At 35.7% G+C, this 16,526-nt stretch overlaps 1 protein-coding gene across 1 annotated transcript; it reads right to left on the bottom strand.

Moving 5' to 3' along the window:
- Positions 1–10,865: 10,865 nt before the first annotated feature.
- krt18a.1 (keratin 18a, tandem duplicate 1) lies at positions 10,866–15,007 on the bottom strand. Its single transcript, XM_083521198.1, has 7 exons — positions 14,414–15,007; positions 12,612–12,694; positions 12,338–12,494; positions 12,072–12,236; positions 11,822–11,947; positions 11,403–11,623; positions 10,866–11,304 (listed from the first exon to the last, which is right to left on the bottom strand). Exons 1-7 carry the CDS (start codon positions 14,990–14,992, stop codon positions 11,190–11,192), a joined length of 1,446 nt encoding a protein of 481 aa, XP_083377324.1. The 5' UTR covers positions 14,993–15,007; the 3' UTR covers positions 10,866–11,189.
- Between the last annotated feature and the right edge of the window lie 1,519 nt (positions 15,008–16,526).

The following is a 16,526-nucleotide window of genomic DNA, read 5'->3' as shown; positions in this document are numbered from 1 at the left end:
CACATTTTTTTTAAGTTTTAGCACTTCACTACAAGCGCAAAAAGCCTAGATGGTTGGTCAAAGGTGATTGTAGGGTGTGAGAAAGAGAAAAAGAGTGAAAGAGATTGCATTCTGCAGTGGTCTGTGAATGCTTTGAAGTGTTGAAGTGTGATGGAATGTGAACATGATGCTAGACACTAGTCAGAGCTTGATTTACTTTCAGAGATTGTGAAAGCAAAGAAGATCATGAGAGGGTGCTGATTACTGGCACCATACACAAGAGAGATGTAACATAACACGCCAGTTTAGTTTGGCAATTATCAGTGTATCTGTAAGAAATCTGGTTGATGTCCGTGTGGCCTAAATTGCCTTTAAATTATTATTATAAATTTTTTTATATTATTTTGAATAAAAGTGACACTCACCGAGAATCATCTGAGCTTATAGGTGGTCTTAGCTAGAGATAGTCTTTTATAAAATTTGAGCTGTTCAATATTTTTCTTTTTGACACAGAATTTTCTTATTAACCCTTCAGTTGGTTCTGTGTTCTGGATCATGCAAATTCTCTTTTCATACATGATCAAGGATATGCCATTTCAGCCCTAAGGCACAAAACAGATCCTGTTGCTTTCATTTAATTTTTCACTTTAATTTTATGAAACATGGCAGAGATAGCAGGCCAAGAATTTTTTATTTTTTTTCGGATTTGACTCTTTTCTTGTTTAGATTCTTTTGCTAGTTCTCTTTAATTGAAGTTATAAATAATAGAATTAAAATTTTGTCATTGCAACAATGAATAGTACATTGTAGGAAAAATACACATAAAGTGTAAGAGACTTCTTCTGGAAACTGTACTGTATATTGGTATAAGGAATGAGTAAACTGTTCCAGCCATAACATAAGGTTTTGCTTATCCTCCCAGGTCAAACCAAAAGTCTGGTTTCCATGGAGAAGCCCAAATTTAGGAGTTTTTATTACAGGCTACCATGGTAACCCCGCTTAGCATTCCTCTGGGTTTTCCCTAAATGAAACGTGGAAGATGCCAGAACGGTGGGGCCTTATGCCACACACCACACCATGATGACTAACACATGGCAAGGGGAAAATGTAACAGCTAGTTGCAGTGCTCTTGATTGCTTGATCTTGACTTGGTTTTGTTTGTTTTTTGCCTATTTTAGCTTATCTGACTAAGAAGACGCTTCTAGAATAGGAAGTTACTCATTTGTTCACAATGTCAGTGACATATTACAAGGGAAGTGGGGACAGTCTACTGCAAAAACAAAAATGAAGTCCAGGGAACAAAATAGACATACAGTACAGTATATCCTGACCAGCTGTACAGTCAGCAAATACAACATTTCCATTTTCTCCCCAGTCATGACACTTCATTATGCAAGTTCATGTGAAAAAAAAGTATGCATTGAATTATATGGTTTTAAGTATAAAGATCATCTGATCCTTAGCAGGTCTTAGAATAAAGGAAATAGAGCAACAACACGACATATTACACTGTTTTTATTTATTTATTTATTTATTTATTTATTTATTTATTTATTTATTTATTATAAAAATCAAGCCAAAATGGAGAAGCTGTATGCGAAAAACTTAGTACACCTTATGATGCAATAGATTGTAGAACCACCTTTAGCAGAAAGAACATAAAGTAATTGTTATCTTTATCAGTCTTTCTCATTGTTGTGGAGTAATTATTTTGCAAACCTAAGCCATCATGTCCTGTCCTTTTTTTTTTTTTTTTATCAAAAAGGCTTTCTCCTGTACTGTCTAACAACCCTTAGTGAACAATACTTGTTCAGATTCAAAATGAGGCCTGTATTGTCTGGGATGTAAATTTTAGGCTTGTTAAAATTTCTGTGAGCATTGCACTGTCTGACCTTGGGGTGAATTTGCTTCTTTGTTAATGTTATTAGATCAGAAAATGTACAGTATAAAAACATTTGGGCGCACTATGCAATAGTTGACATTAACCTACATATGTAGACTTACTGACCTAATACTCAGAAGAATAATGGGTCAGAATTGAATTTGGGTTCCATAATAATTTAGAAACATTCCTTTGAGATTCTGGTCCATACTGACATGATTGCCTTACTCAATTCCTGGTATTTTTTCTTGTGCAGTTCCATGATGTCAATCTCCTGTTCTACTATATTTACAGATTTAGAGACAACTTTGGCTTTGTGACATAGAGCATTATAATGCTAGAAGAGTACAGGTAAATTGTGGGCATGGGCATAAATGAATAACAATACTCAAATAGGCTTTGGCTTAGAAATGATAAATGGCCAAAAAAACATTCCCCACACCATTCCACCACCTCCACCAGCCTGGATTGCTGACAGAAAGCAGGTTAAGTTAATGAATCTATGCTGTTGATGCTAAATCCTAACCCTACATATGTGTGCCTCAGCAGAAATTGGTATTTAGAAGACCAGTTTTTTCAGTCTTCACTTGTCTTTTTTGGGTGATTCTGTGCCCACTGCAGCCTCCGCTTTCTGTTCTTGGCTGACAGAACTGCAACCCGTTGTATTGTTCCACTGTTGTAGCCCAGGTGCCAAGGTTTGACGTGTTGTGCATTTTAAGTGATTAAATTTGTCACTATAGAATTTTTGTCAGCTTAAACCAGTCTGGCCATTTTCCGTTAACCATGTTTCATCAACTAGGTTTTTCAACCTGCAGCCCCGACACACAAAAGATGTTTTTGTGTCTTTTATACTATTTTGTATAAACTTTAGAGACTTATGTGTGTAAAAATTCCAGTAGACCAGCAGTATTTAAACCAACCCATCTGGTACCAACAACCGTGCCACAGTCAAGATCCTCGAGATCACATTTTTTCCTTAGTCTGATGGTTGATGGTTGATTACGTGAATCAGTCGGCGCATTTTGCATGATTTTCTGCATTGCAATGCTTCTTGATTGCCAGATTTAGATAATTGCACAAATAAGCAGGTGCACAGATGTTTCTAATAAAGTGCTCAGTGAGTGTAAACTCATTCCACAGGAATCTGTATAAAACTCCTTTCATCCATTTTGAGGTTATTTTGACAATGTTTAATGCAAGTTAATTTTATTTTCTTGCCACTGATCACACTGATCTCGCCAGAATTTTATAGTTGTTTCTTATGTTACATGGTCCTAGAAAATAATTTCCACAGAAAAAAATACAGTGCTTATTAAGTTGTTGGTGACAGAATGTAATCTTAATTTGACATGATGTGAGTGCAGAATCTAAGTCTGACTGATCTTACCAAATCCAAATGCAAAATATAAGGTTCTGCACCTTTATTAAATTCAAATGCGAAATGCAAAATTTCTCACCATCCAGTTACATATAATAACTTCTATTTTCTTTATACTTCTGTATACTCCTTGTCACAAAAGTCATGTCATATGAATTTCTACTGTATTTCTAAGTCTTCTGAGTAATTATAGTCCAGTGTTGATGGAAAGATTCTTTCTGGTGTAGGATTCCTGTGAATGTAGTTAAAAAAGTAAAAAAGAGGATCATTATTTTTCTAATGCAACAAATGTACACAAGAAAATATATAGAGGGTACATGGCCCTGTCAAAATTAAGAAGAGCTTTACGGGATAATTAAAATAAATGACAGTGCAAGAATGATTTAGATCAAAATGGAACAAAACAAATACCCTGTAAAACATTTACTGTATTATTGTAAACAAATAAAATGTATACTTAAATTACTATAGAAGGCCAGCACTGGGTTGGTTGTTTGGTCAATATCCTCCCTGTGTTTGCATGGGTTTCCTCCCATGATTAAAAAACATGAAAGTAGGTGGTTTGGCATATGCAAGATTGCGGGAAGGTATGGATTGGTGATGGACTGGTGACCCGTCCGGGGTGAATTATCCAGCTTTGCACCCAGTGTTGCCAGAACGAGCTCTATATTAATTAAGGACAATGATAAGTAGATTAAGTACATTTAGGGAATACATTAGAATATAGTCTTAATTAAAACATGAACTATAGGGACAATGTAAACTAGATACTTAAAATATAAGTGTAATCTCAAAGCCAAAGACATAGATAGACTAGACGGTACAACCTCACCACAAATGTTTAATGCTAGTACATGAGTGTGGTGCAAGACAGAACTTAAATACTTTTGCTATTAAACCAAAATGTGACCCAAGTACAGTCATGATACATGATCCACTAAGGTTGGAGTGACTGATGGAAATTGTAATTATATGCCATTTTTTATGTAACCATGACAATTATGTACATCTTTCTTTTTTATTTAGTGTTCTAATTTTTACATCTTAGCTTTTCACCTCCTCCCTAAGGCATAAAGGAAAGGTAAGATCTAATTGCAAAACAGGGAAGTATTAAGAATTTTATTTATCTACAGTCTACATTATCTACAATATATCGCTCTTGTTTATGTATAAATGCAATATTTGTTGTAACTTTTGAGGCCATTTTCCACCTTTTTGCTTTTAAATGGGCTCTTTCAAGCAGCAGTGAAAGAGGAGAGACGACCTAAGTGGAAAATCTGCTTCATATCCTGCCACAAGCACTTCATTCACAAGAAACCACAGTGGAACTTTCTATACATAATCATTTCACATTGCCAATAAATGTCTCTTATTAAAGAATCAGTTCATCGGGTTCATCTTCTTGATTTTGTATAATATTGAAGCTAAAAAAAAAAAAATAATAATAAATGTAATTCAGAATGCAGCATAAACTCGTGAGTACACCCCTCACATTTCAGCAATCATTTATGGGGACAATACTATACAAATGAAACGTGGATATATTTTAGAGTAGTCAATGTGCTGCTTGTATAACAGTACAGATTTACTGTCCTCTGAAAATAACTCAACATACAGCCATTATTGTCAAAATAGCTGGCAACAAAAGTGAGTACACCTTATGTGAACGTGTCAAAACTGTGTCCTATGTATCAATATTTTGTGAGAGCATCATTGTTTTCCTAAATGAACCACAGCTCACCAGTACCAGCAGCACCCTTTTTCGACCATGATGCTACAACCACCATGCTTGATTGTTAGAAAGACAAAATTTTCTTGGTACGGCGCCACACATGCTGGACATCATCTGAGCCAAACAAGTTTATCTTTATCTCATCAGACCACAGGGCGTGGTTCCAGTAATTCATGCTCTTGGACAGGTTGTTTGCTTAAACAGGCTGTTTGCAGGCCATGCAAACCAACTTGTTGCAGTGTGTGGTGCATGGCCTGAGCACTGACGAGTGGTCCTACCACTTCTGCAACCCTTAAAGCAATGCTGGTAAATTTACACTGCTTTACAAGCTGCACATTGACTACCGTAATTTCCGGACTATAAAGCGCACCCATATATAAGCCGCCCACTGAATTTGACAAAGATTTTTATTTTGAACATAAATAAGCCGCACCTGTCTATTTACATTGAAACTAATGAACTTTACACAGGCTTTAACGAAAGTCAGTGTCTGTTACACGGTGTAACGGGTGAAATATGTTGTGGCTCCTTTAAGAGCAAAGCGGCATTTTGGGAATAGCCTGCCGCCGCATTTTTTCCGGTATTACTGCATGTGTGCAAGACTGAGGAATATGTCCTTATTATTTTCTGATGCTCATTTCTAAGTTTCTTTGACTAACCCGTAACGCTGTTGCCAAGGAAAATAAAAAAGCAAGAGTTTTGGAAACCTGTCTGTGCTCATATGATTTCTGTTGCAACTGGAGTTAGCGAGCTATCCCTTGACCCCGATTCAACTCGTTACAACGGCTTGTATCTAAACAGTAGTCTACGAAGAAAGTCATTGTTCACTGTCTTCCTCCTTCCGTGGAAGTTTTTTCTCCCGATGCCATGCAGCTCAGAACACAGGTGAGGTGCTTTTTTTCGTTTCTGTTTGGAAATTTCATTGGTCTAATGTTATGGGGTTCAATTTTTTGGCTTGAAGTTTGTGAAACCGGGAAAAACCCAGGAAAAATCCACAAATTAGCCGCTTCATTGTTTAAGCCGCGGGGTTCAAAACGTGGGAAAAAAGTAGCGGCTTATAGTCCGAAAAATACGGTACTCTAAAATATATCCAAGTTTTATTTCTGTAGTATTGTCCCTTGAGAAGATCTACTAAAATGGTTGCTGAAATGTGAGGGGTATACTAACTTTTGTGAGATACTATGAGTTAAAATTGTGCATTGTTGCTGAAAAAAGGTCCTGACATGCTGCATTTTTGCATAAGGTTATTGTTGAATTTTGACATGTGATATGGAGCTTCTATGTTTCAAACAACAAAAGCCTGACATTTTTTATTTCAGGTCCTATACAGGAGGCAGGCAGAAGGAGCTTAGAAGAGCTAAGGACTAAAGTAAGTGCAACCTAATGCAAATAGTGCAGCCAAAAGACTATACAAGACAGTGTGGGACTGACAAACAAAACAAAAAAATAGTGCCGACTAGTATAACTACTGTGTAATGTGTTATAATGTGAATAGGTTTGCAAAAACAGCATCTAAATTGATAAAGTATAGTTATAATATAAAATAGGTGGTGCTGAAGACATGGATGTGTATGAAATCAGCAGAACAGTTTATTTTATTTACAGTTTTCTTTCTTTTAAGTCTCAAATCAATGTTTCTACCTCACACTGATTTCATCACATATCACAGGAATCCGCTTACCATCCTACAAACTCAAATCTATAGGCAGAAGAATAATTATATTACACTTCATGCTGTCATGGTCACTGTGGATCAAATGCCTCTTCAGTGGTACTGGATATAAGGCAAGAATACACAGTGGGAACTCTTTTACTAGAAAAACACATCTGAAGCAAGTACTAATCTCCAGTGTATACACTGTAGGTAGGGAAAGAACACCATGAACATGAAACGCCACATGAAAAAGTAATCCGACTTTGAAGTACATAAATAGAAACGTATATGTAGTGTGTGAGTCATATTAGGTTAAAAAGCTTTTTGCCAGTGTGTGACAACTATGAGGATATCAATCATTACTTAAATATACTAGTTATAAACTTCAAAGTAATATGACTGTGTAACTACCAGGTCTTCGGAGAAGCTGTATTCAACTACTTCCATTCATTTGTTATAATTCAGAGTTAAAACCTGAGTAGCCAAAGGTTAGGAGTCGTAATCAAGTAGTATATTAACTAATTAATTAAATTATTCATTTATCTTCAGATTCTTGATCAAAGTCATGATTGACACAGAGCCAATCACGGCAGAAGGAAGGGGAATTCATGCCAGACACCATTCATACCTAGAGGCAATTATACAGCTAATCTTCCTGCCTGTTTTTGAAAAGTAGACGAAAACCAGAGAACCAAGTGGAAACCAGTGATGGATAGTGATTAAGTATTTTTTTCCATGTTACTGTACTTAAATAAATTTTTTATGTATCTATAGTTTTAGAGTATTTTTATTTTGGGAAACATTTACTTCTTTAGATTTTAATGCGTAATATCTTACTTTTTACTTGGTCAGATGACCACAACCATACCCAACACGAAGTAAGTGTACTCTCATTGTGTGGCTGCCACAATAGAAAAACTCTAACTACTGTTAAAAAAATTTGTATAGTTTTGTTCTCATCAATTGATTTATAACCATTTCTTTCTGTCCAGTTCAATTAACCTTTACTGCAATTCAAAAGCATGTACAATTGTATTTAACCTTGTCCACCACTGAAGAAATCTCACATGAACACAAGGAGAGGAGAACATGTGAAATTCTGAGCAAACAATAACAATGAATCGAAACCAGGAGCTTGGAGCTGTGAGGCAGCAATGCAATCCACTAAAATTAAGGCCCAAACATGTCAGAATGCAGAGACAAACTGCCCTGGCAAACACAATCAGTGGTCATGTGAATCCTTAGCTAGGACATTTAATAGAATTTCAACAGAATGGTTGCTAAACACCAAAAAACTACAGCCACAAAAATGACCACCAAAATGAATGCCTTTGCAGCAAAAAAGATCTCTTAAAGGTGGAAATTTATGGCCTTTCGTGTGTATAGGGACCCCAACACACAAAAAGCACAAAACATATACATTGAAGCAGCAGAAGAGCAAAAAGGTCTAGTGAGTTTCACCAAATTTTCCCATGTGTCCCATCTGACTAAACAATTAAATTTTACCACAAATTGATATAAATTTAATTCAGTTTGTGCATGTATAAAATACTTTAAGGGGTTTTAAATGAGATTTTGTATGTATGTATTCAGAAATTACAGTATGAAGTACAGGCCAACTTCTTTCTTTTATTGGAATGACATTTTACTTCTTACATTGAACAAGGAACAAACTCTTGAAACATTTTAACTCTTACTGTATCTTTTGTCATGGTGTTCTGCCACACTCTTGACCATGCTGAATGGCTGCTGGCTTCTATCTATAACAATTTAGTGTTACGTTTCATGAGTATGATGACATTTGATGGATCTGAGCTGGTGGATGAATGCCAATTTCCAGTCAATTCCAATCCAACACAGTACATGATTACCATAACAATAAATTGAGCATAGAATTGAGCAGTTTAAAATGATTCACTAATAAAAGGATATACTGTGATAGACCACACAGGCAGAAATATTGTGAGTGAAAATATGAACAACCTAAAGATTTCAGGCTCTGAATTGTTTAGTCAGTGTTGACAGGCTTTTGTGTTGTGGTCAAAGCATACTTATTTCAGCCAGGGTTATTTTAATGCAAATCCTAGTTGCCTGTGCTAGAAGGATAAAATATGGCTACAGATACACTTTTCATACCAGATACTGATCTCAAAAAGACAATCAAATGACAGAAATGATCACCTTAACACACAATCATGTTAACTAATCTATTTCACACAAATTAGGTTAATACATATATTTATATTTTATATGATCTGTTTTATATAAAACGTTTTGTTATATATTTAGGTGCAGATAAAATTACAATGTAAAAGACAAAAAAGCTAAAATAAATTCTGAATAAATTTTTCTAAATGTATCTTCTTATATTTTTAAATAATGTACATTTGTGAAAGCTTATGATTGGTTTACTATGTAAATTTTTATTTGTATGTATATATTTTCGTGTTATTTTTATATATATTATTTTTATAGGTGGGAAGCAGTGAAGTACAAATACTTCATTACTGTACTTAAATAGATTTTTCTGGTATCAGTACTTTTTACTTTTACTTATAAAATTTGTACACAAATATCTGTAATTTCTACTTCTTAAATTTTCAAAACAGGCTTGTTACTTTAGTTTCTGTTTGGTGAAACAGATTTTTCTTCTTATTGCAAACCGTTTTTAGCCCATCAATCGATTTCCTGTCATTGTGTGGCTTTTTCAACCTTTCACTGGTGTAAACAGCTTGAATCTTAGTGAATACTTGCCTCACAGACACAAAAATATCTGATATAAATGTAAATTTAAAATAAAAATATATTATTAGAAAGCCTGAATTTGATTATGTAAACTGTATAAATGTTAGAAGAGGTAACGTTTCTCCTGTATTACCTTATTTACTGTTCGTGTGGAAACATTGCAAAGCTTCCGTTTGATGTCCTGATGATTTACATAATTTAAACGACCATAGTTACTTTCAAACATTTAAAAGAACATTTTGTCTTCATGTTTTATATTGAGTATGGCTACAATAATAATAAACATACATCTGCATAAAGCATCCATATTTGTCCATGCCCATGCTGATTAGAGTATTAAAAACTTGAAAAGTATTATTTCAGGTTCATTTAGAACAGATGATGTTAATGTTGAGTTAACTCGTGACAATCATGCTATTATCCTGATTAAATATTTTAATCGAATAATAGCCCTAATATTAATATGACGTGAGGTCCAGTTACCAGCAGGTAGTAGTACTTTTTACTTAAGTACATGTAAGAGCCCAAACTTCTTTACTTTATCTTGAGGTTAAAAGTGTAGTCAGTACTTTTTAGTAGTCAGAGTCTTTTTAAACATTAATATCTTTACTTCTACTTGAGTAAACGATGTGTGTACTTTTGCCCCCTCTGATTATTTTCATATTTACAACCGAGGTAAACCATAGCTTCATGGATCTTGCTTTTTGCACGGGGCATTGTCATGGTAGAACTGGTTTGGGTGATAGGGTATGATCAGTATATTATATTAGATTATTTTCTTATGCCTATCAATTCTATGTGCAATTTTAGTCATTAAAAATTATGATAATGTTCTCTTTACTGGAAAGATGTTTCAAGTGTGCTTTTGAAGTGTGGAGATTTGTGCTCATTCAGCCATAACGGTTGCCATAAAGTTGAGTACTGATATAGCGTGATGAGGCCGGGAATGCAGCCAGCATTGTAATTCATACCAAAGGTGTTTTTTAAATTGAGGTCAGAGCTTTATAGCCACTCACTTAGTATATTTTACTACCCATTTAAAGCATATCTTAATAGAACTCCCTTTCTTATATAGTTATTGTCTTGCTGGAACAGGTTTGAGTCTCCCAATTTTATATATTGTACATTTTGCAAAATGTTATACTGAACTATTAGTATATTATACATTGTGCTTGATACAAAAAGTATATACCGAAAGTATAGGTGGAAAACTTCAGCTGATCAACTGCAAGTATTAAACAATGTAAAAGCTGCCTTAGGTCATTTAAATATGATGTGAGCTTACTCATTGTTTTCAGGCCAGGTCAAACTTTGTTTTGTAAATATTCATGCAAATATCTGCCTCAACTGTAGGGACTAAAATAGCAACTTCATTTCAAATGACTGCACATGAGCAGGACTCAAGAATAGGCACCTAATCCTTTTTTTTTTTTATATATAGTTTGTCATAGCTTTTCGTATCAGCTGCAAAAGAAATTACTGCAATCCAAAAATGAAAGTGAGACTTATTTCATCATTTATTCGGTACAACACAACAAACAAACAACAAACTGTACACATTGTGAATAATGTACACAATATTGGTAATTTTCAACAAATATTGTGTGCAATTAACTTTGCTTTTAGTAGTTGTTACCTAGAAATATTCTGAAAATATAACTTTATTCATGATAAAAAATTTATTGGCACAGACCCAATTTAAGTAAGGAACTATGGATGCAATAAATAATTTATTTTCTCCAAACATTGTTTGAATAGTTATCAGTACAGTGTCATGAGTTGTTAGTGTTGTGTTGTCGGAGAAGGCTTGATGACTTGATTACACCTTTCTCTCCTTGGTCTCCGTGGTTGAGGACACCACTTTTCCATCCACGAGTGTTTGTGTGACGGTCATCACTTTTACCCTTTTCTGTTCATCAACAGCATCTTCCAGCCTAAGAAAGATTTCTGTTATTAACTGAGTGCAAAGACGCTTGAATCATCAGATTTTGGTAAAAAAAAATAAAAAAATAAAGGTAAGTTTCAAACTCACTGGAAGTCTTCACCATCCAGAAGTCTTCTGTAGGTGGCGATCTCAGCCTCCAACTTCATTTTCATGTTGAGAAGAACTTCGTAATCCTGTGTCTGCTGCTGGATGTTGTTGCGCAGCTGCATCAGCTCAGCCTCCAGCTGCCGTATATTAGAATTCAGGTTCTCGATTTCAATGTTGTAGCGCATCTCTGTTTCCCGCAGTGTGCCTTCCAGTGAAGCTTTCTGCAACAGGCATAGAAACCAAGTTTTAATGCAACTAAAATTTTTAACCAATTACAGTTTACCATCAGAAGTCTGTTAAATGTTGATTAGGAATCAATTGAAGCAGTTGTGAGTTAAACTCTCATAATGTTTATAATATTCTCATTTTTCATCCATCACATCCATTCATCCACAAGGAGAAATACCAAAGCAACCCACCAGACTATTTTGCGACTCCAACTCGATCTGTAGTGTCTGAATCTGTCGGCGGAGTTCAGTGACTTCTGTCCGTGCACCCTGAAGGGCCTCTGTGTTCTGTGAGACTTGTACTTGCACTTCCTGAATCTGTAAATATGGCATTTTCAGATTACAAATTAAAAACTGAAAACACTCTGTGTAAGAAATAGGATTAATAGATTAATACATTGATTTATTAAAGCATTCTCAAAATATCTATATTACACCGTACCTGTGATTCGTGCCATGCTTTGAGCTCTTCCTGGTTCTTTTGGGCCATCTTCTCATACTTGCTTCTTATCTCTGCCATGATCTGAGCCAGATCCTGTCCCTTAGGTGCATCAACATCCACCTGCACTCCTGACTGAGAAATCTGGTTTCTCAGTTCAATGACCTCCTATAAAGCCAAAGAAAAAAATCATGTCAAAAATTATGCAACATTACTTTTGTTGAATAACACTTTTACTCTGTTATTTAAAGATGCGAGACTTCACATACATTGTCATGGTTCTTCTTGAGGAAGATGAGCTCCTCCTTGAGGCTTTCAATCTCACTCTCCAGGTTCATGCGGCCCATATTGGTATCGTCGATGACTTTCCTGAGGCCGACAATATCGGCCTCGACTGACTGCCGGATGGACAGCTCAGACTCATACCTATTAAAAAAGATCAGATCAGTTAATGCAGTGCAATGTATCTCTCAAAGCCATGCGATGCTTTATTATGCTTACTTTATAGTGAAAATATGATTTGCCACCAAAAACTGTACTCACTTCACTCTGAAGTCATCAGCTGCCAGACGAGCATTATCGATCTGGAGCACGAGTCGTGCGTTATCCACAGTAGCATCAAAGACCTGCAAACAGTCATAAAGTAGAGGTAATAAATGTAGGCAGTTTTAGGGACTAATCTAAGCATATTATACAGGATGTGTTAAAACACTTGTGTCAATAGTGAAAGCTGACATTTTGGGCTATGTTCATCTGCCAGAGGAGCAGATGTCTTCTCTGTTCTGCATTTTTTGTTTGCTTAGATAAGAGCAGAAGAACAGCAGGTGCCAGAGTCCTGAGGATAATCATTAACAAACAACTAATTCATTGGCAAAGCTTGTTTAAGGGGACAGTGGAGGCAGGGTGGAGTCTAATTCAGCTTTCTCGTTTTTTCTTGCCTGGGAGGTCCGGTGTGTAAGTTAGTATGCAAAACATTTATTTTCATTGGAAGAAAAAGAAGGAACCAATCATGGTAAATGCCAGTGATCTAATGCCAGTTAGTTTTAAAGGCTCATAAATGGCATTCATGAATTGACTTGTCTGTCTTTCTAAATGTTTTTTAAGTATCACAATTATATTATTAATAAACTTTAATAAACCAAAATGTAACAAAATAAATAAATTAATTAATAAATTAATAAAAATAAATAAATAAATAAAATAAAATAAAATAAAATAAAATAAAATAAAATAAAATAAAATAAAATAAAATAAAATAAAATAAAAATAATAATAATAAAGCACTTATTAAAACTTTTTAATGAACATTTATTGTAATGGTTATTGTCATGAAATAATTCTAAATGTTTTTATCTTAGTAAGTCACATCACTTAACATAGTATGAAGTATTCTTGCTTGACTGACCCTGACAAATGCAAACTTCATGCCCATTTATATGTGATCAAGCTTCTTGGCTTTGTCTGCTGAGTGACAACCATATACCTGACTCAACATTGCTTTGTATTTACACCATCTAAGTTTTGTTGCCTGGAAATAAAGCAGAAAAAGGTAACGTAACGCCATTGCTTGTCGTATTTGTCTCTCTGCATCAGGTTGGTTATCGCTGAACAAAATCTAATCTACTAAATAATCCTCTTTCCAGAAGTTACTGTTAAAAAGCCTTTCTGTTAAATGTAAGACTTGGGACATGTGTTAAATGGTTATAACATTGTCACCATTAATGTCTCTCAGGTGGAAATTGTATATAAGTCAAGCTCAGTCCCTTGACTATTTCAACTTTTCAGTCTACAGGAAATCACAGAATCTCTTGGTATGCGGTGATGAATAAACAAAGAATAGAACTGCTTATTCAACAACATGGCAGCGTTAAGAAAGAATTATGGGGCCTCACTAAGGTCATTGATAGTTATTTTAAAACCATAACTCCTTTTGCTTTTCATCTTTTGTTCTCAGACATTAAACGCAACTTTGTTATGTCTAATAGACTGGGAAAAACACCTGGATGTCCTCAGGCAGACTAAGACCAAGCTTGGATTGACAAAGACATGCTATTGTTTTATTTCTTAATGTATATATTTTATGCTTGGATGTCCTCACAGTCAATACTACGACTACTACAACTATTTATAATAATAATTTTTATCACCTTCCCTATAAAAGTAAAAAAAAGAAAAAGTACTGCTAGGTGGAAGCAAGGTCAAAGTGTTAAGAACAAATAGACCCTGTGCAGTATTGCTGCACAGTCTGAAGGCCAGAACTGTGTCTTTCATAAAGGCCTGTCTGGTTTTAGGGCCCAGCAGGAGACCAGAACTAGAGAAACTAGAGAAACGTTTCAGTCACTCACCTTTTTACGCAAGTCATCCAGGATGGCTTGATAGCGGCTGTAGTCACGTACGTCAGGACCTCGCTTCTCCAGAGCCTCACGGATCTGCAGCTCCAGCTTGCTGTTAGCCTTCTCCAGGCTCCTAACCTTATCCAGGTAGGAGGCCAGGCGATCGTTTAGGTTCTGCATGGCCATCTTCTCGTTGCCCATGATCTCGCCTGTGGTCCCAGAGGCACTTACTTGGAAGGAGCAGGACAGGGAGGATCCCAGCCCACTTTGTACACCACTATAGGAGGCTGAAGAGATACGAGTGCCTTGGCCACCAGCTCCAGCATAGATGCTGGCTGCCCGGTAAGCAGGCAATGCAGAACTGCGCTGGATGGACCCATGAGAGGAACGCACAGAATAGCTACGAGTGCTCATTTTGATTGAAGTGATTGAGTGAGTCAGTAAATGAGTAAGAGCAGAGCAGAATGGACAGAGAGCAAAAAGGCAGCCAAATGAATGCACAGGGCACAAGTGAGGGAGACCTTCAGCTTTATACTCGTTTTCATGGTCCCGCCCAAAAGTCCCTCCCTCTGACCAATCATAATCTCCCATGTCGAATTTCAGTTCTGTGGCTTTTAAGTGAATGGAATGCACTTGCAACTGGTACTAGTGTTTTTACAACAGTCTCCTTTTTTCCTTCCTTTAATCAAGTTAAAATTGTTTTAACTGCGTCTGAGTTATTTTAACAAAGAATCAGTTTTTATTTTAAACTCTTTGAGCTTTCTGTTACTTGAAATAGTCTTTATGAAAAAATATCCCGGAGTTAAACAAATGTATCGCAAATGTAACATTTAAATATAATTTTTAATATAAATATCTTCTGAAGTGTACTAAACTTGAGTGACCTTAAATAAAACATCTCCATCATTAAAAAAAAGTGTAAAAAAAAAAAAAAGGGCACTTTTCTCCTATTACATTAAAACATGATGGATGACACATCTATTGAGAAATAGAAGTGTGATGAAATTGAAAAGAACGGTTGGTCGAGTTTCTAAAAGCAAAAAACCCATTAATGTAAATCAAAGTCAGGCTGAAACATGCTTATGCTGTGCTAATCATTTTTTCAGGAAGCCATCCGAGTAAAGCGAAAATGTGATTATGTCTGTTTCACCTGTAAAACGATATTTCTTCTCAAGTTGTTGAACAAATAAATAAAACAGTTAGTGCAGGTTGAAAGAACTTATGCATGCAGGGACAAATGTCTGCTAATGCAATGAGACACACAAACACACACACACACACACACACACACACACACACACACACACACACACACACACACACACACACACACACACACACAGAGGAACTTTATCATGCTTTCTCAAATTCTCTTTTCACTCAAATGGGTACATATAGAGTAAGTTAATACCCAGGGATTAACAATGGCACGACCGCTCAAGTGGTCCTAAATGCAAGTTTGTATGGAGACAAAAGGAGAGATTTTTTTAAATCTTTCTTCGTTATTTATTTAACTGATTTAACTAGTTTACTATTATGTAAATGGAGACGAAACTGCTTTAAGTGATTATGGACAATTTAGGCGTGTGCATGTTTGTGGGGGAGTACGGTCAAGCGGGAGACATGCTTCGGTTATCCTGTTCAATGGAATGTGTTTGTCCTGAGACACAGGAAGGGTAGAGACAAGAATTTGAGAGCTGTTAGATTGAAAGAATTTGCCTTTCATGCCGGAGAGCTCCCTCCATATCACAAACTTTCTTGTGTATTTCTTTACTCAAAAATGGCAAGAAATCAAATGCAAACTTTTGAAGCCATGTTCCATTAATTCTTTGGTCAAGTAACTGAAAAATATTTTAAATGCTTTATATTTTTTAAGGATTTCTTGGTCCCTATACACACAGCTGCTTTGTGAGCATGGTGATGAGATTACAGTTGGAATGTGATAAAGACCAGGACATAGGCATTTGGTTCAGTAAAAAACAGACAGGTGTATATTTTTTATAGGTTGTTCTCAAAACCAGATGCTCAGATGCTTTCTGTGGGTCTGCTGGATTCTGGATATTCCAACAAAGGCAAAAAGGGAGCAGAAGTAGGTAGCAAAATCGAACTGAAATACACAAATGCA

Source organism: Silurus aristotelis, assembly GCF_946808225.1.
Source record: "Silurus aristotelis genome assembly, chromosome: 19".
NCBI lineage: Eukaryota > Metazoa > Chordata > Actinopteri > Siluriformes > Siluridae > Silurus > Silurus aristotelis.
This window is presented reverse-complemented; position numbering and strand designations above follow the sequence as displayed.